Raw genomic sequence first — 23,786 nt, 5'->3', positions numbered from 1 at the left:
AGTCAATTGCCATGCAAAACAATACCCTGTTAAAAGTGTTCCCCCAGAGTGGGGGAAGGGTGGCAAAGGAATAATCTTGATTAAAATCCACAGATTAAAAAAAAAAAAAAAAAAAAAAAAAAAACAAGAATAAGGCTAGCAAAATAATGGTTAGAGAAACTTCTTGGGACAAGAGCAAATAACTGGGGCAATTACAGGCAGGGCTATACAGGGCAGGCATCAACATTTTTGTCCTCCTGTAGGCGGCAGTATAATCAGACTGCAAGAATCCCTGTGTCCCAATGGAATATAAAAAAACATTTTTTTCCATTATGTGGAGAAAGAGGAAAACATTCTCCTTTACTCAACTTTTTTGGCTTAATCACACCTGAAAAAGCGCCCTGATAAATATAGGTCTCTAGCGTCAGTAACGCACAAAACGTATGTAGTTACAATTAACTTTAATTGGCATCCTGGTGCACCTAGTAATATACAATGCACATGTGTTTTGCACTGCTAATCTCACAGATAAGAACTATTTGTGCTCTGTGGTGCACTGTGTTGATAGAAAAGCTGCAAGACCTATGTTGTGTTGTGTTGGGAGCCCATTGAAATGCACGAAAAGCCACGAGATAACATACTGCAACAGTCTCAAGTGAATTTTTTTTTTTTCTTTTGTTGTTCAGAGTACAATGTTCATTCCTACGTCATGTCCTGTTTCCCATTATCATGGGTTTTAGTTGCTGACATGATTATCCCCAGCCTTTGCTGTAAGTGTTGGTAGTAAAGTGTGCCTAGGTACATGTCAAGAACTTCATGGAACATGTCATTTTCCAAGCCATGAGAGAGTACAGAAAAATAATTGCAATTATGTATAATTTAAGTGCTCATAACTACTCTTTCCAATAGCGCAGAAAGGTATCTCTGAATACATAATATATGCAACGCTAAAGGAAGCTACAGCAGTAGAAAAAAAAATAAAAAAAAAATGAAGCTACAGATTAGTTTGGATAACCAAAACATAACAACTGAAGACCAGAAAATTCCTGCCTACTCTGATTAGCTTTCTGGTGTAATACTCAAGGCAGGGATCCAAGCTGTTTTGTGTAAACAGTTCAGGAGGATACCAACTGTATTTCATAATATATCTCAAAACTGTTGTTGGCTAGTAACCCATGAAGGCCACTAGACTGCTCTAATTAAATGTGTGGATACTTGCTCTGAAACAGTCAATGAATTCAAGAGAGCAAGGATGAAACCTACATAAGGAATCCTTGGCTATACATATATACCTTCTGTGAAGGAAACTCTAGACTGCTCTTACAGACTGAATCCCAGGGACTATATATTGAAGGCCAAGAGGTAACAATGGTGACAGTGCAACACAAATATTACAATTCCCAAAGCAGGGTGTTTTGTGGTAACATTATATATACACATATACATACAGACACACACACACATATATATACACACACACCCAATGTGAACGTATGAGCTGGGGTAAGTTTGCATTTCAGGTGACTTAATAATGGTCACTGCCTGTCTAAGTTTAGAATAAGAAATTCATTCAATTAAAAGATAAGGGGAATTTCAGGAGAAACTTACCCTGCCTGCGCAACTCATTTTTTACAGCTTCAACGCCTCCTGTTTTTTCAATAAAGTCATAGATGACCTTTGAAGTTTCCTTATCCTTAAGTTGCGCTTCAGAGATACCACACATGTCAAACAGTTTTTTCAATTCTGGATCCAAATTGTTTACCTTTAAATAAAATAAAAAAAAATTGTGAATGTTGAAATACAATATACATGTTCACTAAATTTGTCAAATAAGGACGGTCCCCGCTGCCTCTGGGATCTGTGTGTTTCCCAGCAGGCAGCGGGCACATTTGCGGAAAGGGGCGTAATCTACGCCCCTTTCCGCAGAGAGCTATCCCGGAAGTGCAGGTATCTGCACCCCCTCCCCCCTGAAAGGTGCCAATTGTGGCGCCGGAGGGGGGGGGGGAGGGTTCCGATGAGCGGAAGGTCCACTTTAGGGTGGACCTCCGCTTTAATGTATTTTACACACACAAAAAAATAAATAAATAAAACCATCAGCACATTATTGAAAAGAATTTTAAGTTAGATTCCCATTTAAACTTACATCAAACCCCGTGTTTGGATCCCAGCCCACGTGTCCAATGTGCCTAAAGAGAAAAAGATAATCATATGAAGTAAAATTTCAAACCTGAGAAGCATGCAGTATTACACAGTATACATACCAAGTGTCGGGGGGTCACGCAGATATTTAGGCCTCATTCAAACGAGTGTGGGCAGAGGATATTCTGCAAACAGCTGGCAGTGGAAAGCCCCATTCAATGTAAAGGAGAAGATGACCATGTCAGCAGCCATTCAAGGCCGTTTGAATGTAACCACAAATGTAGCAATATAGATGATCGCCCCTGGACGCAGACTAGTCCAGGGCAGATCTTCCAACAGCTGCTGGCATTATCAGCCGCTAGCTGCTTTGAATAGGACAGAGAATTGTTGTCTGCCCCAAACCCAAAATGAGGCATGCCAAAAAGATTCTTCTTAAACAAAATTTATAAAGTGCCAAAGGTTTGCGGAGCACTTTACATGAGGACAGACAGTACAGTTACAAAAAATAAATAAAAAATGAATGCAGGAGGAATCAGAGGGCCCTTATCCTTAGAGTTTACAATCTAGGAGATGCATGCATTTCCTTCTTTAGCAATAATGGATTACAATCCAATACATCTTTTTCTTTTGAACGTAATCTACAACAACTGCATGACCGTTTTTCATCTATGCATAAAGAATCAAAATTGGGTAGATTTTGTGAATTGCCCCCAACAAAACAATGCCACACAAAGAAGACATCATTTGCAGCAGCTTCCAACGCTTTGAGATCTGGGACTTGAGGACAATTTTTACTAGCGAGACTCTGCTTGTTTAATCTCTAGCATGATGTCAAAAGAATTCCACAAGGGGAGAAGCATAAGGCTTCAGTCACAATGGCTGTGTCAAACCTGTGTTTATATGCCTTTAAAATACATTTCTGAAAGCATTTAAATACAGTGCCTTGATGAAGTATTCATACCCCTTGAATTTTTCCAAATTCTGTCATGTTACTAACAAAAACAAAATGTATTTTATTGGGATTTTATGTGATAGACCAACACAAAGTGGCACATAATTGTGAAGTGGAAATTTTTTTTTTTACATAGAAATATCTGAAAAGTGTGGAGTGCAGTTGCTTTGCACATCTAGAGAGAGTGAAATCTTTGGCCATTCTTTGCAAAATAGCTCAAGCTGTCAGATTGGATGGAGTACATACAGCAATTTTCAAGTCTTGCCTCAGACTCTCAATTATATTTAGGTCTGGGTTTTGACTGGGCCATTCAAGCACATAAATGTGCTTTGATCTAAACCATTGCATTGTTTAGTGTTGTTGACCTGCTGGAAGGTGAACCTTCGGCCCAGTCTCAAGTCTTTTGGAGACTAACATACTAAGATTGCCCTGTATTTGGCTCCATCCATCTTCCCATTAACACTGACCGGCTTCCCTGTCCCTGCTAAAGAAAAGTATCCCCACAATATGATGCTGCCACCACCACGTTTCACAGTGGGGATGGTGTGTTCAGAGGTATGTGCAGTGTTAGGTTTCCACCACACAGTGTTTTGCTTTTAGGCCAAAAGCTACATTTTTGGTTTCATCTGACCAGAGCACCTTCTTCCACATATAGTCCTGCTCATAAGTTTACATACCCTGGCAGAATTTATGATTTCTTGGGAAAATTTCATAGAATATGAACGATAACACAAACTTCTTTCACTCATGGTTAGTGTGTGGCTGAAGACATTTACTATGAACTGTGTTTACTCTTTAAATCATAATCACAACAGAAACTACCCAAATGACCCTGATCAAAAGTTTACATACCCCAGTTCTTAACATGTATTGCCCCCCCCCCCCCCGAACATCAATGACAGCTTGAAGTCTTTTGTGGCGTTTGTGGATGAGGCCGTTTATCTTCTCAGATGGTAAAGTTGCCCATTCCTCTTGGCAAAAAGCCTCCAGTTCCTGTAAACTCTTGGCTGTCTTGCATGTGCATGAACTGCACATTTGAGATCTCCCCAGAGTGGCTCAATGATATTGAGGTCAGGAGACCGAGATGGCCACTCCAGAACCTTCACTTTATTCTGCTGTAACCAAGGAAAGGTTGATTTGGCCTTGTGTTTTGGATCATTGTCATGTTGGACTGTCCAAGTACGTCCCATGCGCAGCTTCCTGGCTGATGAATACAAATGTTCCTCCAGTAATTTTGATAACATACTGCATTCATCTTGCCATCAATCTTGACCAAATTTCCTGCGCCTTTGTAGCTCACACATCCCCAAAACATCAGCAATTTACCTCCGCGTTTCACAGTAGGAATGATGCATCTTTCATCATATACCTTGTTGACTCCTCTTTAAATGTAGCGTTTGTGCCAAAAAGCTCAATTTTGGTCTTATCACTCCAAATGACTTTGTGCCAGAAGGTTTGAAGCCGTTTGGTGTATTGTAAGTGGGATACTTTGTGGCATTTGTATAGTAATGGCTTTCTTCTAGCGACTTGACCATGCAGACGATCTTTGTTCAAGTGACTCCTTATTGCACATCTTGAAACAGCCACACCACATGTTTTCAGAGAGTCCTGAATTTCACCTGAAGTTATTTGTGGGGGTTTTCTATGCATTCCGAACAATTTTCCTGGCAGTTGTTGCTAAAAATTTGAGTTGGTCTAACAGACCGTGATTTGGTTTCAACAGAATCCCTCATTTTCCACTTCTTGATTAGAGTTTGAACACTGCTGATTGGCACTCAATTCCTTGGATATCTTTTTATATCCCTTTCCTGTTTTATACAGTTTAACTACCTATTCCCGCAGATCATTTGACAATTCTTTTGCTTTCCCCATGACTAAGAATTCAGAAACATCAGTGCAGAACTGGATGAAAGATGCAAGGGTCTGTCAGGAGTCCAGAAACTCAATGACCTTTTATACATGCACAAAAATTACAAGAAAACAGATCACAGGTGAGGATGGTTACCGTTAATAGCCATACAAACCCCTGTGTGTCAACGTGTATGCATGTTATCAGGCCAAAATCACCCAGGTATGTAAACTTTTTATCAGGGTCATTTGGGTAGTTTCTGTTGTAATTAGGATTTAAAAAGAGTAAAACAGTTGATCGATAATAAAATGGCTTCAGCCAAGCACTAACCATGAGTGAAATAAATGTTTTTGTGTTAATCATATTCTCTGAAAAATGGCCAAGAAATCAAATTCTGCCAGAGTATGTAAACTTATGAGCATAACTGTATTTGCTGTGTCGCTCGCATGGCTTTTTACAAACTGTAAACAAGACTTCTGGCTTTCTTTCAACAATGGCTCTCTTCTTGCCACTCTTCCATAAAGACCAGATTTGTGGAGTGCACGACTAATAGTTGTCCTGTGGACAGATTCTCCCACCTGAGCTGTGGATCTCTGCAGCTCCTCCTGAGTTACCATGGGTCTCTTGGCTGCTTCTCTGAGTAATGCTCTCCTTGCGCGGACAGCCAGTTTAGGCGGACAGCCAGTTTAGGCGGACAGCCTTGTCTCGGTAGGTTTTCATTTGTGCCATTGTCTTTCTGGATGATGGATTGAACAGTGTTCCGTGAGATGATCAAAGCTTGGGATTGTTTTTTTTTTTTTAATAATCTAACCCTGCTTTAAACTTCATTCTTTCTTCAAACTTTATTCCTGACTCGTCTGGTGTGTTCCTTGGCCTTCATGATGCTATTTGTCCACCAAGGTTCTCTTACAAACCTCTGAGGGCTTCACAGAACCGCTGTATTTATAATGAGATTAAATTACACAGGTGGAATTCATTTACTAATTAGGGAACTGCTGAAGGCAATTGATTCCACTAGATTTTAGTTGGGGGCATCAGAGTAAAGGGGGCTGAATACAAAAGCACACCCCACTTTTCACATATTTGTAAAAAACGTTGAAAACCATTTATCATTTTTCTTCTACTTGACAATTATGTGCCACTTTGTGTTGGTTTATCACATAAAATCTCAATAAAATACCATTTACAGTTATAACATGACAAAACGTGGAAAAATAGGATTTTTCAAACAGCTTACCTGTAAAAATCCTTTTCTTGGAGTACATCATAGGACACAAAGTCTCAAGTAATTACTTGGTGGGTTATAGGCCTACCTTCAGGTGTTGACACTGGTATAAGCAATACAGGAAGTTGACTCCCCTATATGACCCCTCCTCCTTCCAGGAGCACTCAGTTTTTGTAGCCAAGCAATACAAGTAATATATACCCTCACCCCATAAAACAGAGGGGCGGGAGCTTTGTGTCCTATGAGGTACTCCAAGAAAAGGCTTTTACAGGTAAGCGGTTTTAAAAATCCTGTTTTCTTTATCGTACATCATAGGACACAGAATCTCAAGTAATTACTTGGTGGGATTTGTTCCCATAGCAATGCTACTTGAGGGGAGGGAGACAGAACCCGTAGGGTAACCCCCAGACCTGAGGACTTGTACTGCTGCCTGCAGCACACTGCGCCCGAAGGCGATATCCTCATACCATCTTACATGCACTTGATAACATTTTGCAAATGTATGTACTGAAGGCCAAGTCACGGTCTTGCAGATTTGAGACCTGGAGGCCTGGTGAGGCACTGCCCAAGAAACACCAACCGCTCTGGTACAGTGCACCTTAACTTGAAAAGGGGGAATCTTTCCCTTTAAATCATAAGTTTCAATTATAACTTGCCAAATACATTTAGTGACAGTGGATTTTGGCGCTGCTTGTCCCTTCTTAGGACCCTCTGGCAGAAGAAATAAGACCTCAGTCTTACAAATCGGAGCAGTTTTCTTAAATACATTTTCAATGCTCTCACTACATCAAGACAATGTAGTGACCTTTCTTCCCTGGAACAAGGTCTTGGGAAAAACCCTGGCAGGACAATATCTTCATTCAGATGAAAACCTGAAACCACTTTTGGCAAAAACCTGGATGAGGGCACAACACCACTCTGTCCTCATGAATAAACAAAATATGACTCCTTACAAGAAAGAGCCGCCAATTCTGAAATCCTCCTTGCTGAGGATATAGCAAACGAAAATATCAGCTTCTAGTCAGAAGGACTAAGGGAACATGCTGCAACGGTTCGAATGGCTGTTTTTGTAACACTGACAAAACTAAATTTAAGTCCCAAGGGCTTAAGAGTGATTTAACTGGTGGATTAATCAGCAACACTCCTTGCATGAAACCCTGGACTAAAGAATGCATAGCAAGCAGTCTTTGAAATAAAAATTGATAAGGCTGAGACTTGGCCCTTAATAGTACTCAAGGCCAACTTCATCTCTACACTTAATTGTAGAAAGGTAAGAATTCTGCCTATGATATATCTCCAAGGGTACCAACCCTTGGACTCACACCAGGAAACATAAGCTTTCCAGGCTCTATAATATATAGCTCTAGAAGCTGGCTTCCTAGCATTAATCAAAGTAGAGATAACCGACCTGGAAAGCCCACGTTTATTCAGAATGTGGGTCTCAATAGCCAAGCCGTTAAATTTAGCGGTCGTAAAGTAGGGTGGAATATCGGCCCCTGAGATAGCAGGTCTGGAATTAGTGGGAAGAGCCCTGGACTCTCCACTGCCATCCTTAAGATCTCTGCGTACCATGACCTTCTGGGCCATGCTGGTGCTACCAGTATTACCGATTTTCTTTCCAGCTTGATCCTGCAAAGAACTTGAGGTAGCAACTGAATCGGGGAAAAGTGCATAGATCAGTAAAAACTGATCCCACAGGGTCGCCAATGCATCTGTTCTGTATGCGAGTGGGTCCCCTGTCCTGGATGCAAAGTTAACTAGCTTAGTGTTGAATCTGGACGCTAGAAGGTCTACGTCCGGAGTCCCCCATCTTTGGCAAACAGCTTGAAACACCTTGGGGTGAAGAGACCATTCTCCTGGGAATAACTGCCGGCGACTTAGTCCACCTGCCAATTCTCTACTCCCGGAATGAAAACTGCTGATAGGCATGGGACATTCTCTTCTGTCCAAGTTAGAATCTGGTTCACCTCTCTGAGCTGAGAGACTCTTGGTGATCCCTTGTGATTGTTATATGCCACAGCCGTGGCATTGTCGGATTGGATCCTGGCAGGACAATTCTTTAAGCTGGAGGTCCAGGTTTCTAGAGCCAGATACACTGCTGGAATCTCTAGGATGTCGATGGGCAAGGCTCCTACTGCCCAGTCTGAAAGGCTGGCATCTGTCGTTACTACCTTCCAGATAATTGATCTGAAGGACTTTCCCTTCAGCAGGTTCCAAGATAGTAACCACCAACTGAGGCTTTGGGACACTCATGGGGACAGCCACATTGGCAAGTCCAAAGCTTGAATCGTTTTGTTCCAAGCAGACAGAATACTGCTTTCAGTTTCGAATGGAATTGAGCATAGGGAACTGCTTCGAATGAAGCTACCATCTTCCCCAACAACCTCATGCAAAGGCAAATTGAAGGATTTCTCTTCAACCTGATCATCCTCACCAGCTCCTGTATGGAGCTGATCCTTGTGGGAAGCAAGAACACCCCTTTTCTGGGCTGTGTCTATGATCAGGCCCAGATACTCCAGCCTTCTTAGTGGCTTTAAGGAGAATTTCTTTAGGTTGAGAATCCAACCCAAACCTTCCAGGTAACTGTTTGTGATGGCTACACCTTGCTTCCAGCAAGCCACTGACTGGTCTATTAACAATAGATCGTCTAAGTAAGCCAAGACAGTTATGCCCTGTGCCCTTAATCTGAATAGAGGTGGGGCTAATACCTTAGTGAATACCCGAGGTGCTGTAGCAAGCTCGAAGGGCAAGGCTATTAACTGAAAATGTTTCTGTTCTACTTTGAACCGCAGAAACCTCTGGTGAGGAGGAAATATATGGACAAGCAGCTATGCATCTCTGATGTCAATGGACGCCAGAAGTTTTTTCTCCTTTCAGGATGGAAACGACTGACTTGATTGACTCCATGCAAATGAAGCGGATTTTCAGGAACCGATTTAGATTACGTAGATCTAGACTTGGTCTGATATCCCCATTTGGCTTTGGCACCGTAATGAGGTTTCAGTAAAACCTCAAACCTTGCTCTTGTTTGGGAATCTGTCTGATCACCCCTTGAGCCAATAAACGGTTTAATGTTTGCAACAGGGATTGCCCTTTCCCTGGATCCTTCGGAACGTTTGATCTCAGAAAACGAGATGGTGGAAACTCTCAATCCTGTATCCTAGAGACACTGTGGAGAGAGTCCATTTGTCCTGAATCTCCCTTTGCCAGACTTCTGAGTACATCAGAAGTCTTCCCCCCCCCCCCAACTTGGTGAGTGGAGAGATGCCTCTTCATAAGGAGGTCTTGTATTCTGCTTTGCAGACTTGTAGCCCCAGGTCTTCCTTAATACCTGGTCTGATGGCAGAGCCCGAACAGTTTAAATGAAAGACGCTTATATTTTATTTTGAATGTTGAGAGTACTATTTCCGCTGGAAATTGTTTGAATGTATTTATCCAAACTATCGTCAAATAATCGTTCTCCCTTAAAGGGGAAACTAGTTAGAAGGTTCTTACAAGGCATCTCAGCTGACCAACCCTTTAACCAAAGGGTCATTCGCATATGTACAAGTACAAACGCAAGGCGTTATGCCTGACGAATAGAATTCTTCATAGCGTCTACAGCAAAGCATAATGCTTTAGGTAGCTCAGCCAGTTCCTGTGCAGGGAGCTCATCTGAGAGCATCTGTGAACTGGTCCTTTAAGGACTGACAGATGCCTATAGCTGCAATTGCAGGCTGAGCAACAGTACCTGCTAAGAAAAAAAGGATTTTAACAGACCTTCCAACTTCTTATCTGTTGGATCTTTAAGCATAAGCGCATTGTTCACTGGGTAAGTTAAAAAAAAAAAAAAAAATTTTCACATTGGAAATCGCAGCGCCAACTGCTGGAACTTTCCATCTTTTAGTGAATCTTTCTTCCATAGGATAGAGCTTTGTGAGTCTCTTTGGAAGGGGAAAAAAAAGCTTATCCGGATGATCCCATACGGTATAAATAAGCTTTTTTAGTAATGCGTGGACAGGAAACACATGCAAAGGCTGTAAAAGGCTTCAAAGAACCCAAGGAAGAGACCGGCCCTTCAGCTAACTCTGTTCGGGGTAGCATGCTAATAGAGCGAACCATCTTTGCAAGCCTCTGTACTTCAGATTGTGAAGTAGGGATCCTTGGGAACTTCAAGTATTGTTTCCTCCGCAGAGAAATAATCGCATGTCTTTCCTCCCGATCATCTGAGGGCAATACCCCATCCTGTCCCCATAATTCTCTTGGACCCTCCACTGACTGTAAAGAGTCTAAGGTGGGGGAGGGGGGGATCTAGGACGCTTCCTATACACTGGATGGAGGAGTACCTTTACAGTAGGTCTGGAAGACATAGTGCAAAGCACAAGCAGGTGTACACACAAAATAACAGTTCTTTTGCTACTAGTAACAATAGTTTTTCCTGTCTGGAAATGCCTGTTTACACCCTTACGTGCCCAGCACTCTGTTGTCTCTTAGTGTGACAGATTGCCTCTCTTCAGTTAAAAAGTCTTTCTGAAATGAGAGCGTCTGTGATATAAAGCCTCAGGTGGAACCTGATTGGCATCCTCAGCGCTTCCCCTCAGCTATGTGGCGAGGTGTGTGTGTGTGTGTGTGTGTGTGTGTGTGTGTGTGTGTGTGTGTGTGTGTGTGTGTGTGTGTGCACCTTCCATCCATACACAGTGCCACGTGACCTTGCGGACATGCCCCTCTGCGTTCTCAGGCCCTGCTAGGGACCCGAATGGCCAACACAAAGGTGAACATACTATACACCTCTACAAGGGGGAGGGGAAGAGGGGAAGGGGAGGGGTTCTGTCAGCAGATTTATAGTTTTTTTAAAACCACAGAAGCATAGGGTGTTTCCCAATGTTAATAGGTGGAAGTGCTGGGTTGTATTTAAACCATGCAGCTAAAGCAGCTGCGTCAACCAGCCACCGCCCATATAGAAGTTTATACACATCGCTGTATTAGCAACTGCTGTATTTTTACCAAATCCCACAAGATCTATTTAAGCAAGAACCCCCTCTGCCGCTGGGACCACACATGTTCTGAGACAGAGCTGCACTAAGACACATCATAGGTAGTGTAAGTTACTCCTTATAGAGGAGACATTTATAAGGCATAAAAGTAAGGATGCACCGAAATTTCGCCGAAAGAGAAAAGCTGCCGATAATGGAGCCAAAAATGGGGTGTGCCCTGGGTGGGGGCGGGGCCCCGCCCCCGCCCCTGGTGCAGCCCATCAAGGGGCTGTCCTATAGCACAGGAGAGCCGCTTCCGCCGCCTGTTTGATCACAGCGCCGGGAACATCACAGCTTTCATTTCAATAGCTGTGTGTTCCCGGCCGCGCCGTCACACACAGCCCCTCCCCTTGTCCTGGCACTTTGATAGACAGATCATCCGCAGGATTGGACGGATGATCTGTCTAACAAAGTGCCCGGACAAGGGGGAGGGGCTGTGTGCGACGTTGCGGCCGGGAACACAGCTATTGAAATGAAAGCTGCGATGTTCCTGGCGCTGTGATCAAACAGACGGCAGAGGCGGCTCTCCGTTCTTCCCTTCACAGGCTGGCTGCAATATGGGGGACATCTCCTGTACCGTGTCGCCTGTCCCTGACCATCTCCTGTACCGTGTCGCCTGTCCCTGACCATCTCCTGTACCGTGTCGCCTGTCCCTGACCATCTCCTGTACCGTGTCGCCTGTCCCTGACCATCTCCTGTACCGTGTCGCCTGTCCCTGACCATCTCCTGTACCGTGTCGCCTGTCCCTGACCATCTCCTGTACCGTGTCGCCTGTCCCTGACCATCTCCTGTACCGTGTCGCCTGTCCCTGACCATCTCCTGTACCGTGTCGCCTGTCCCTGACCATCTCCTGTACCGTGTCGCCTGTCCCTGACCATCTCCTGTACCGTGTCCTCTGTCCCTGACCATCTCCTGTACCGTGTCCCCTGTCCCTGACCATCTCCTGTACCGTGTCCCCTGTCCCTGACCATCTCCTGTACCGTGTCCCCTGTCCCTGACCATCTCCTGTACCGTGTCCCCTGTCCCTGACCATCTCCTGTACCGTGTCCCCTGTCCCTGACCATCTCCTGTACCGTGTCCCCAGTCTCTGACCATCTCCTGTACCATGTCCCCAGTCTCTGACCACCTCCCGTACCATGTCCCCAGTCTCTGACCATCTCCTGTATAAAAATATTTTTTTTTAAATATGTTTCGGTATCGGTTTTCGGCCTAGTGTATTTTTCATTTTCGGTATCGGCACCAAAAAACCCATTCAGTGCAACCCTACATATAGGGTATATTGAAGGAAAAAGCAAAGCTTCTTCCCTTACCTTGTCCTCGCTGCAGGATACTGCTGATTTAACAGAGATCCAACTTTCACCCATCACGACAGGCTGCGTTTAAACACACTCAAAGACTGGGGCCCTTTTAAAAGGGGTTCCACTCCTTTGGGCCTTGTTCAGCACCCCTCAGGACAACTTTAGGAAATGTAGCAAGACCTAAAAGAGTCCTAGTTCCTAGGGTCCAGCTCTCAAAGAGAAGCATTACAGGCAAAACCTCGTTCTTGCATCAAGGTCCAGGTACCATCCTATGGCCTCAGTGGCGAGGATGGATCTGATTGTGGAGGTTTCTTTAAATCCAGCATGGATCCCTCCTGGAGCCCTGCAGAGCACATCTTCACTCGTGACCAACACCTTAGACACTGGCAAAAAAACTGAGTGCTCCTGGAAGGAGGAGGGGTTATATAGGGGAGTCAACTTCAAGGTAGGCCTATAACCCACCAAGTAATTACTTGAGACTCTGTGTCCTATGATGTACGATAAAGAAATTTCAAGGAGTATGAATACTTTCCAAGGCACTGCACATGTGATGTTTTTTAATGTGTCATCCACGCTGAACATTTAGCTGCATTTAGACACACTCTGTTTAGCTGTGTTTGGAGAAATAGAATTCTGTGCCTCCAGAATATGATTACAAACTCTAAAAGTGCCTAAAATCATGTAAACACGTCTAAACCTACTTTAAAGTTGGAACTTCTAAAGTTAATACAAGGACACCCACCTGTCCAGGGAGCCAGGAATGTCGGCAACCCAGACGATTTTCGGATGGGCTCTCAGGTGCTGCCTCCGCCATTTTGTGGTAAGGGAATCTGGCAGTGAAGCCCTTTGACTTGACAGCCGGCTGAACTTCCAAGGGACGTTGGGACAGGTAGTACCCCCCCCCCCCCCCCGCTTTGAAATGCAAAAATATAATATATAATATATATATATATATATATATATATATATATATATATATATATATATATATATATATATATATATATAAATAAAGCTTACCATTCAAATGTGGTGGTTGCATTCTTTTTTTGGTGCTTTTCCCCCATCTGTTTTCACCTGGTGATCTGGACAGTAACACACCTCTTGTATTAGGGTGTCCCCACTCTGGAAGGAGCAACCTAGGGGGTACCTTTGGACACCAGTATTGTCAGTCTGCGGGGAGGGGTGTGTTAGATGGACCAGTAGATTTAGATACAATGATAAATTGAAGCCAAATTCCAGCTCACACTGCAGTTACTGCAACAGTATTTTTTTCTTTTGGGATAAATGTTTTAGATAACAAAATAAAAGCTGAAACACCCCTGATAGGTGGTCTGTTTCCATACGAACTTCCCATAGAGGAGAGCAGGGCTCTGACAGGTCTGTCTCTGCACAGTGAGTGGAGACGGACCTGTCATCTGCCTGCTCAGCAGTTCGATCCTCCGCTGAGCAAAGTGGATCCCGCCGGGCCAGTGTGAAAGGGCCTCACTTTTTTTTTTTAGGCAAGCTTTCATTTATTTTTAAATAGTGATCTGACCAGCAAGTCTGTTTTTTAAAAAGAACAAGTTGTCTTGAAGATGCAGCAATTACAAGGTTACAGGGTAGAGATATTTACTACTGTATGGGCGCTTACAATGATCACTCTTTATGTAATAATTTTATTTCAACTAGAAAAAAAAAAAAAAACACACTATATGTTGTAATTGCTTAGAAAGTGTTAGCTGGAGATTGGCTTCAATTTTTTATTGTATCTATATCTCCTAGTATTTGCCCCCCCCCCCCTCACCTCAGAGAGGGACAATGTTGTCCAAAGTTGACCCCTGTGCTCTTTTATCCAGAGTGGAGGAAATGTAATTCAGGAAGTCTGTTAATGGTCAGATCACCAGGTGAGAAAGGAGGAAAAAAAGCCTAAAAAGAAAACGAATGCAGCCACCGCATCTAATGATTGGTAAGCTGCAAAATATAACTTTTAGTTTTGAGTTTAACCGATTAATGCTTCATGTTCCAATATTGGAACAGCAGTAATGTGGTTCTTATTTATAACCTACTGCTCTAGGAAATATGACTTTTCTGCAAAAAAAAAATTTCAACATCAGGCATAAATAGATTAATACCGCTTTAAGGAGTGGCAGCATAAATATTTGCATTTACTTACTGGAAATTGCTGGGTGTTCCAATGTCTGCTTTAGTGAGCCTCTTCTTCTTAGGTTTTCCTTTTTTCTTCTCTTTATTAAAGGGAATGTTATTCATTTGTAGGCTGTATCTGTTAGTAATTTCAGGGTTTTTGATATCAACAGTTGCCATAGGTAGACTTGGCCCTGAAAATGTGAATTTCCAGAATATGAAATACTTTGCAAAGCAACACATTAACAATAAAATTATTTAAAAGAAGTGTGGTATATGAACAAGAACAAACTTAACTCTAAGCATCTGCAGCATCAGTGTCAATATGCAGCTGTCCCATGCTGGCTCTAGGACCAAGAACAGAGTGATCACGTCTGCTGGTCTCTTAAGTTGGCCATACATTATACAATTTTCTTGTTCAATTTTCCTTTAGATTTACCAAAACCATAATGGGTCAAACCTAAAAAGACTTTCAATATGTATGCAATCAGGCAGGGCCTTGCACTACATAGTTGAAGGTAAATCTAAAGAAAAAAAAAAAAATTGTGTAATGTATGGCTTTAGTTCTCAGTCAGCTCATGTCAGTCCCTGTTCTCTGCTGTTCTCCCTCCAGCACTCACTGGAGCACTGGGCTGGAGAGGGTAGGCACAGCTGGCTCCGCCCTCAGCCACAGGCTGCAAGGCAGAGCCAGCTGTCAAACAAAAAGAGCGGTGTGTCCAGACAATATCTTTGCAAAGTCTGGCGGAGCTGTACCCCCTTCAGCTTATAGCAGCAACAGCCCACTATCAGCTGACGCATCGGAGATTTACTAAAACTGGAGCACTCAGAATCTGGTGCAGCTGTTCATGGTAGCCAATCTTCTAACTTCAGCTTGTTCAATTAAGCTTTGGCAATAAAACATGGATTGGTTTCTATGCATAGCTGTACCAGATTTTGCATACTCCCATCACAGGAGAGTGAAATGTACACCCAACTTTAGCCATACTTTACTTTTAACAGTTATATAAAATGGAATATATAAATTAATAAGAATGCGGCGCTACCTAAAAGTGCTAAAACATATAAATGAATAATAATCCCAAAATAAATGTAAATCAAATAGTATCCACTAAATGTAACACTTTTATTGTTGCTCAATTATTGTGCTGAGGGAGAAACATTCAGAAAAACAGATTTCAGCTCTCTGAATCGAGATCTGCTTTCAGAGAGCTAGGGTCCTTCTCTGTAGCATGCTGGCTGGGGACTTTCTGTATACTTAGTCTGTGATTGATTTTAAAAAGCATGAACAGTAAGGCCGTGTTCCCACTGGCATTAAAAGCAAGCGCTTGAGGCACACAGTTTTAAGTTTGCAAATAATAATATGGACAGCACACAGAGCTGTTCTCATTATCCAAACATGAAGCGTTTGCGTCACTGCGCTTCAAAAATGAAGATACATTTGGAGTTTCCAAGGAGTCAAAATATCTTAACTCCTAAAATTCAAATCTATAGTAACACTGTCAAAGCATTTGCTGCGCATTACGTCTTGCTCACATTTAAGAAACAAAAATCCAAAAAACAACCCCCACCCTCCCCCATGAGATTTTAACGCATGCCAAGTGTGTATAGAGCATTTGGGGATCATTTTTAACACACTAATTTGAGAAAATGTGAAGAAGGCCTTTAGCAGGCTGTAGACAAGTCAAAAACTAAACGAAAATTCCTGGTGGTTTGTTTTTTTACATCAATAGTGTGCCAGCTGCGACACGATTTTCATGTCGCAATTGAAAGTTTTGAAACAAAATTCAGCATGTTGGATCAGGCAAGCAAAACAAATGATGGCATGATCATATGTGCCATTTTCATTTTTCGATCTACAGAGTGTTCTGTTTCTGACTCGTCTATTGGCTGCTTTAGACACTGCATACTCCAAGTTTCGATACCTCTGGATTGTATTTAGTTGATTAAATCTGAAAATGCCATTGGGCTTTAATTCACACACTGGTGTAAAAAAATAAAAAATAAAAAAGATATATATGTACTTTATTGCCGCTTACCATTTGGAGGATCTCGCTTTTTATCTGCAAAAATAATAAATAAATAAAAATCCATCTTTACTGTGATTAAGAATCTTCATTAACGTATAAACACAAAAACTTTTTTAAAGAACTATCACTAATTTATTTTTTACATGATTTAGTTTATGATGGGACAAAGCACACCCTTGGTGCACAGCCTGGCTGACACTGCAGCTAGTAACCAAATGGCTGCTTTGATAGCGAGTGCCTGTCTCCGGCTCCACTTACCCAAGGTAAGTGCCAACACATCACCACCCTCCGCATTCCTTGGGTGTTGCTTGCCTCGGCCAATGGTGGAAGGCACAGATTGTGGCCTGGGAGTGAGCCTGTTTGACTGCCCCCATTAGCAAGAGGCTAGCTATTGGGGGCACTCAGCAGGGGGGGGGAGGAGAAGCCAGGACCACTGACAGGGGACCCAAAAGAGGATGAGGCTGCTCTGCGCAAAACCATTGCACAGAACAGGCAAGTATAACATGTATTTATACAAATATGTTTTTTTTAAAGAATCACTTTAAAGAAATCACTAGAAAGATCTTTGGAGAAGATTGAACTGCGCTGCAATGTCTTTTGTAGATGCTATACCCTTTGCCATGCTAACAAAAAGCACAAACAATGGCCCAAGTAAGCGGAAAAAAAACACCACACACATTTTGAGATCATCATCACAGTGCGAGCTCTTGTTGTTAGGCATCATCTGAAGTCAGCATCTACTTGCTGGACCAACATGCTGGATCAGAGATAACAACAAATCTCTACACCTGTGCAGTCAAACAAATGCCTGACACAGATTAGCCACATTAATAAATTGTAGTTTGAACACTGTGGGATTGATTGCATCTTCCTAGGCAAAGTCACTGGAGAAAAAAAAAAAAAAAAAAAAAAAAAAAAAAGGAAGAAGAAGAAAAAGAAGAACCTTATTCATCAAAATAATCCATACGCATCCACTAAATGGTCCTGTAATTTTTAATGAAACTCTGAGACCATTTTTCTGCCTCCCTGTTATGTTCTCCATGATCTCCCAAACCTCTCCTACTCTCTATCTTCTGTTCAATTGGAATCAGTAGTGCACGCTAGTTCAGGTCATGTGTCCTTCTCTATAAGTCACACAGTCCATCTTGGGGGCTCCATTCCTACATGTAGTGTGACCATAGGGAATGGATGTAGCCACCCTCTACACCAGAGTTTGTCACTTCAGATCAAGGAAAGCTTATAATCTTATTAGATGCAGATTAAATAAATAATTTTGTTGCTGTACACCATGAGATATCGGGAACTTTTTTATGCAGACTTGCAAAGTCACTGAAATGCAACTTTTTCAGTAAAAGCTGGTCCTAGCAATACCCTTCAACCTTTAAACCTCCCAACTGGTCAGCGAGGTTAACTATCACTTCAAAGGACCAAGGAGGTCAGAGGAGCAGAACCAACTTAAAATTCTAAGATTTTCACCCCATTTCAGTAACCTTTCTCGAACTGTTGTGTCGTTTCATTGCAATCGCTGCCTATAGCTTTTTTTATTCAAATGGTCAATTTAAAATATCCTATATTTGCAACAATTTGAACTTTAAAGAGAAAATGCAGTCTGCTCATATAATTTGTAAAAAAAAAAAAAAAAAAAAAAAAACATCTTTGCCAATGATGTCATAAGCCTAGTCTTCTTACCAGACAAGAAACAGGAAGTGGGTGTATAAGGTGTTTACTGACAGAAAAAAAAAAAATGTTTTACTATCCAAAATTAAAACAAGGGCAGAAAATGTAATAGATGGAAAGATAAAAAGGGCTTTAACCACTTTCAGACCGGACCAATTTGCTGGTCAAAGACCAGACCACTTTTTGCGATTCGGCACTGCGTCGCTTTAACTGACAATTGCGCGGTCGTGCGACGTGGCTCCCAAACAAAATTAACGTCCTTTTTTGTCCCACAAATAGAGCTTTCTTTTGGTGGTATTTGATCACCCCTGCGGTTTTTATTTTTTGCGCTATAAACAAAAATAGAGCGATAATTTTGAAAAAAAACGCATTATTTTTTACTTTTTGTAATAATAAATATCCCCCAAAAATATATAAAAAAACATTTTTTTCCCTCAGTTTAGGCCGATACGTATTCTACTACATATTTTTGGTAAAAAAAAAATCGCAATAAGCGATTGATTGGTTTGCGCAAAAGTTACAGCGTTTACAAAATAGGGATAGTTTTATAGCATTTTTATTAATTTTTTATTATTTTTTTTTTTACTAGTAATGGCGGCGATCTGCGATTTTTATTGTGACTGCGACATTGTGGGGGACCCATCGGACATTTTTGACACATTTTTGGGACCATTGTCATTTATACAGTAATCACTGCTATATAAATGCAGTGATTCCTGTGTAAATGACACTGGCAGTGAAAGGGTTAACCAGTGGGTGGCAGTGTAGGGGTTAAGTGTTCCTAGGGGTGTGTTACTAACTGTGGGGGGGTTGGGCTGTCATTTAGTGTACACTGATCTCTGCTCCAATCACATGGAGCAGAGATCAGCATCACTAGTTGCTAGGCAGAATGGGAAAATGTTGTTTATACAGCATTTCCTGCATTCGGCCGCTCCGTGAGACGATCACGGGGATGCCCGCGGCGATCGAGTCCGCGGGTCCCGCGACCGGACTCACGGGGGTCCCGACCAGCGCGGGAGCGCGCCGCCGGCAGCGCGCTCCCGATGGCACGGCGGCAACGAATATTGGACGTACATGTATGCCAATATGCCTGCCCGTGCCATGCTGTCGACGTACATCGTCGTGCGCTGGTCGGGAAGTGGTTAAGTTGTCCACAAGCCTCCAGTAAGGCTTAATGTACACAGAACATTTTATTACCACTCCTGAACGATTTCACTTGACAGATAGTAACAGATGTTTAAAAATGTCTGCTTTGCCACGTTTACATTTTTTGTTTCAAATAGTCAAAAATTAAAAAACGCCTATAAACGAGATACGGCTAAATGCGAGTTACCGTATTTACAAGCCATTACAGGCATTTCAAATGCCTCTGAACATCTGTCCTGAGAGCATTTTTTTGCTTTCCAAAAATGCTTCTGAACTCAACTGCCTAGAAATCACTATAAAACCACCCTGCGTACACATACTGATAAGATAGAGGAGAGTTCAGGGGCAGCTGAGAAAAATGCCCCACTGCTCCCAAATGTCCGTTTACCAGCAGCAGTGTACATGAAGCCTTATGCCGCACACGACCGCACTATCCAGCAGACTAGGTCCGACAGTCTTCCCGACAGACTTCCAATGGATTTTCCAAATGAACGGACTTGGCCACACACATAATCGCACTAAAGCCCGATGAATTCAAACGTGATGACGTATGACCGGACTACAATAAGGAAGTTCATAGCCAGTAGCTGCCCTAGCGTCTATTTTCATCCGTCGGACTAGCATACAGGCGAGCCGATTTCTCCATAGGAGCTGGGTCTGGCGGAAAAGTTTGAAACATGTTCTATTTCTAAAGTCCGTCAGATTTTTGGACAGCAAAGGTCCGATGGAGCTCACACACGATCGATTTGTCTGACGGATTTGTTCCGTCGGACCTTTGCTGTTGAAAAGTCCGGTTGTGTGTACACGGCACAAGAAGTGTTTTTACAGTGTATCAAGACGCATAGAAACATAGAATAAGGACAGTAGAAAAAGGCCAAGGGACCTGTCATAAGTGCACCTTTTCCCTCCCTTAAAATGTTTCCGGGTATAAGTTCCTCATGTTAAAAGACACCACAAGATACTAGCGCTTTAAAAGATACTGGTGTGTCCTTTTCAGTTCAGTCTGTATTGTTCATTAAAATAAATTCAAAAACAGTTATCAAAGCAAGATGTTTTTTTTAAAAAGTTATCTGAGAAAACAGTACTTGGAATTTGCTGAAAATCCAGAAGGTTGCTTGCTGTCCTTAGAGGATAAAGGATGTATGTGCACAATCACCTGCGGCAGCTGCTTCTTTAGAGTGAAGTCATCTCATGAATAGGATACCAATAAAAGAATATATAGAAGAGCGCCAAATCAGTAAAAAGTGCATTTTATACAATCAATAAAAGTCTCACTTACATCCATAATTATTATTGTCCTCCGTTTGATAGTCAAATCACTGTTCCCTTTCGCTGGTGCTGTTACTGGATGAATCCTCCTCCACAGCGCGCTAGGGGAAGCTCCGCTGTGTTCTGTGATGCAGAGACACAGACTGGCTCGTAGACAGCGTGTGACGTCAGCCGGCGGGTACCCGAGAGCACAACGCGTTTCTGAGCTTGCGCAAGCCTCGTTCGGGCATGCGCGCTCCTTTCTCAAGTGCAGGTATGCCTGCACTTGAGAAAGGAGCGTGCATGCCCGAACAAAGCTTGCGCAAGCTCAGAAACGCGTTGTCAGCCGGCGGGTACCCGAGAGCACGTCACACGCTGTCTACGAGCCAGTCTGTGTCTCTGTGCATCACAGAACACAGCGGAGCTTCCCCTAGCGCGCTGTGGAGGAGGATTCATCCAGTAACAGCACCAGCGAAAGGGAACAGTGATTTGACTATCAAACGGAGGACAATAATTATGGATGCAAGTGAGACTTTTGTTGATTGTATAAAATAAATGCATTTTTTACTGATTTGGCGCTCTTCTATATAGTCTTTTATAAGTTCCTCATGTTGGCAGGGGTGTTCACAAGAGGGCTCTTCTATGCATCTCTGATGGCCCTGCACCAAGATACATATTAACTTTTTAAGATTTTATATTAACTCAATTACAGTCCCACATCACCAGCCCTGTCCTTCCTTAAAGTGGAATTCCACTCATTTAAAAGTCAGAGGCTACAAAAAGTGTAGCTGCTGATTTTTAACAGATACTCACCTATCCCATGGTCCTACGATGTGACTTGTCCCAGTAGATCACGGGGGGGGAGTGGTGAACTTCCTTCTTGTGCCACGACACCAGGAGAGGAATTGGTGAGCTGGGTATCTGTGAAAATTAGGTACCAACTCCCCCCCCCCCCCCCCCACAAAAATGACATGCCAAATGTGGCATGTCAGGGGGTCACAAGTACTTAAAGCGGAAGTAAACCCATCAATTTGATACTTTCAAATAACAGGTAAAATTCCCGGCATCCCAAAAATGCTAGCTGTCACATTTTGCTTGTGCTCTCAACCAAACTGTGAAACCATCCAATGGCTGATTTCATAACGGATCACATGTGCAGCATCATGGCAGTTGCAGATTAAACAGAGGCCAAGATAGCAGCTTCCTTGGCTGAAAAGTTTAGGAGGGTTTACTTGCACTTTAAAGCGGAAGTTCCATTTTTGGGTGGAACTCTGCTTTAAAGTTCTCTTAAATTCTCATATCTTGTAACCTTTAGGGCCAGATAAAACCACATGCAGCACAGTGCGTTTTTAGGCTGCATCAAAAGTATGGACAGTAGTTTACTTGGATTCCAATGGTTCATACCAGTGTAGAGCGTTCCAGTGCAGTCAACAAAAGTAGAACATGCCACATTTTTACTGCATGGAATGCATCTGAACACAAGACGCAATGGAATGCAACAAAAATGCACCAGAAAGCATTAAAGCAAGGAAAAAATTAAAAACACAGGGAACTTTGGCAAAAAGAGGGGGGAAACCAGCACTTGCAAGCATTGAAAATGCACATGCAGAAACCCACCTGTATCACAACATTGTGATGTGAACCGGCACTTAATGTATGCGAGTGTCAAATAATCAGGGCAATTTTCAGTCAGTGCATTCCAGTCCATTAGGTGCACCTCTAATTATAATTCATGTGTGATTGAATTGTCTTCCCTGTTTGCCTATACTGTGAAATGGATTCATATAACACTGGAATAATTGACATCCTTTTACTCTATAGAAGTCCCTTTATTCCATATGCATGTCAAATATAATCTTTTATTATATACAGTATATAAGATTACAAAAAAAAAAAAAAAAGTACCGTAGTACTCATGATACTTAATTTGCACTAGCATTTACATTTCAGGACAATCTTTCGTGGGTGTTTCCTTCTCTGTCCAAGCAGCACTCACTTTTCATACAGGAACTCGAACAGCAGCAGAAGCCACTGGCACCTGCTGTCAAGCAACTGCACAGGAAGTGGGGGGTGGTGCCAAGCCCCTCTGTGCGTGTCTGTGGCATGTGGCTCCATAGACACACAGCTCTGGTGCAAGCGGGCACTGTGTGCCCCCATAGCAACGGCTTGCTATGGAGACACACGAAGAGGAGCAAAGATCACAAGTGGGGGAGCAGAAGAGAGGACCGAGCCGCTATGTGCCATACCATTTGTACAGTGAAAGTAAGAAGAACATGTTTTAATTTTAAAAAAATGTAACCCTTAACATATTAAGTGAGTTTGTCCCCCCCCTTTGCACTGTCCCCGGATCATTTCCTTATAATACAGTCTATGGAGTCAGGCTGCACATGCGCCGTTTGGTGCGTATTGCTAGAGAGGTTTTTTTCCTTGGGATAAATCTGATCAGCATTGTCCAGACAGAGGGTCAGGGGTCTTCCAGTCTCATGGGACAGTCATAAAACTCCTCCTACAAGCTTTAATCAGCTTGGCTGGACACTAGCAGAAGTAAGAAAACTGCTATTTACTGCTGATGAGAAAAGTTATTTAGCTTATATTTACTAAAAGAATTGCATTTCCATGTTCTGTGTACGACCAGATATATTGAATGAGCGTTCAGATGCACAGGTAGCTTGTCTTGAAAAAAATATTTTGCCAGGAAAAATAATTACTTCTTTCCTGACCAATCATTTGATTCAAAGCAGCCCCTGTATTTTAACTTTGAGTTTTGGAGAATCAAACCTAAAGATCGGGCACCAGGATGGAGGTGGGCCAGTCGCCCTGGTGACAGCAGATATTGCGAACACTCGTGGAATGATGCCAAACTACGATATTTTAAAGTCTCCATAGGAGACTCTTTACCCACTTCAGCCTCGGAAGATTTTACTCCCTTCCTGACCAAAGCAGTTTTTACAATTTGGCACTGCGTTGTTTGCAAGTTAAAAACAGGTTTGCTAGAAAATTAACCAAACATTATACATTTTTTCTTTCCAAACACTCTAAAGAATGAAATGGCGGTCATTGCAATACTTTGTCACACCGTATTTGCGCAGTGGTATTACAAGCGCACTTTT

The 23,786-nt window shown here is 42.5% G+C and overlaps 1 protein-coding gene across 3 annotated transcripts in view; it reads right to left on the bottom strand.

The window, feature by feature from the left end:
- WASL (WASP like actin nucleation promoting factor) overlaps positions 1-23,786 on the bottom strand; it is a 78,902-nt gene that overhangs the window by 13,097 nt on the left and 42,019 nt on the right. For 2 of the 3 annotated variants that reach the window (XM_077469698.1, XM_077469699.1), the window contains exons 5-8: positions 16,615-16,638; positions 14,610-14,772; positions 2,123-2,165; positions 1,588-1,741 (exon numbers count right to left, since the gene is read on the bottom strand). In XM_077469698.1, the coding sequence (XP_077325824.1) occupies positions 1,588-1,741; positions 2,123-2,165; positions 14,610-14,772; positions 16,615-16,638 (384 nt within the window). The remainder of the gene's footprint in view (positions 1-1,587; positions 1,742-2,122; positions 2,166-14,609; positions 14,773-16,614; positions 16,639-23,786) is intronic. The other variant, XM_077469700.1, reaches the window with a different exon arrangement.

This window comes from Lithobates pipiens, unplaced genomic scaffold (assembly GCF_037356315.1).
Source record: "Lithobates pipiens isolate NorthernLeopardFrog02 unplaced genomic scaffold, aLitPip1_a1.2 Scaffold_8, whole genome shotgun sequence".
NCBI lineage: Eukaryota > Metazoa > Chordata > Amphibia > Anura > Ranidae > Lithobates > Lithobates pipiens.
The sequence above is the reverse complement of the archived record's forward strand: the minus strand, read 5'-3'. Positions and strand labels throughout refer to the sequence as shown.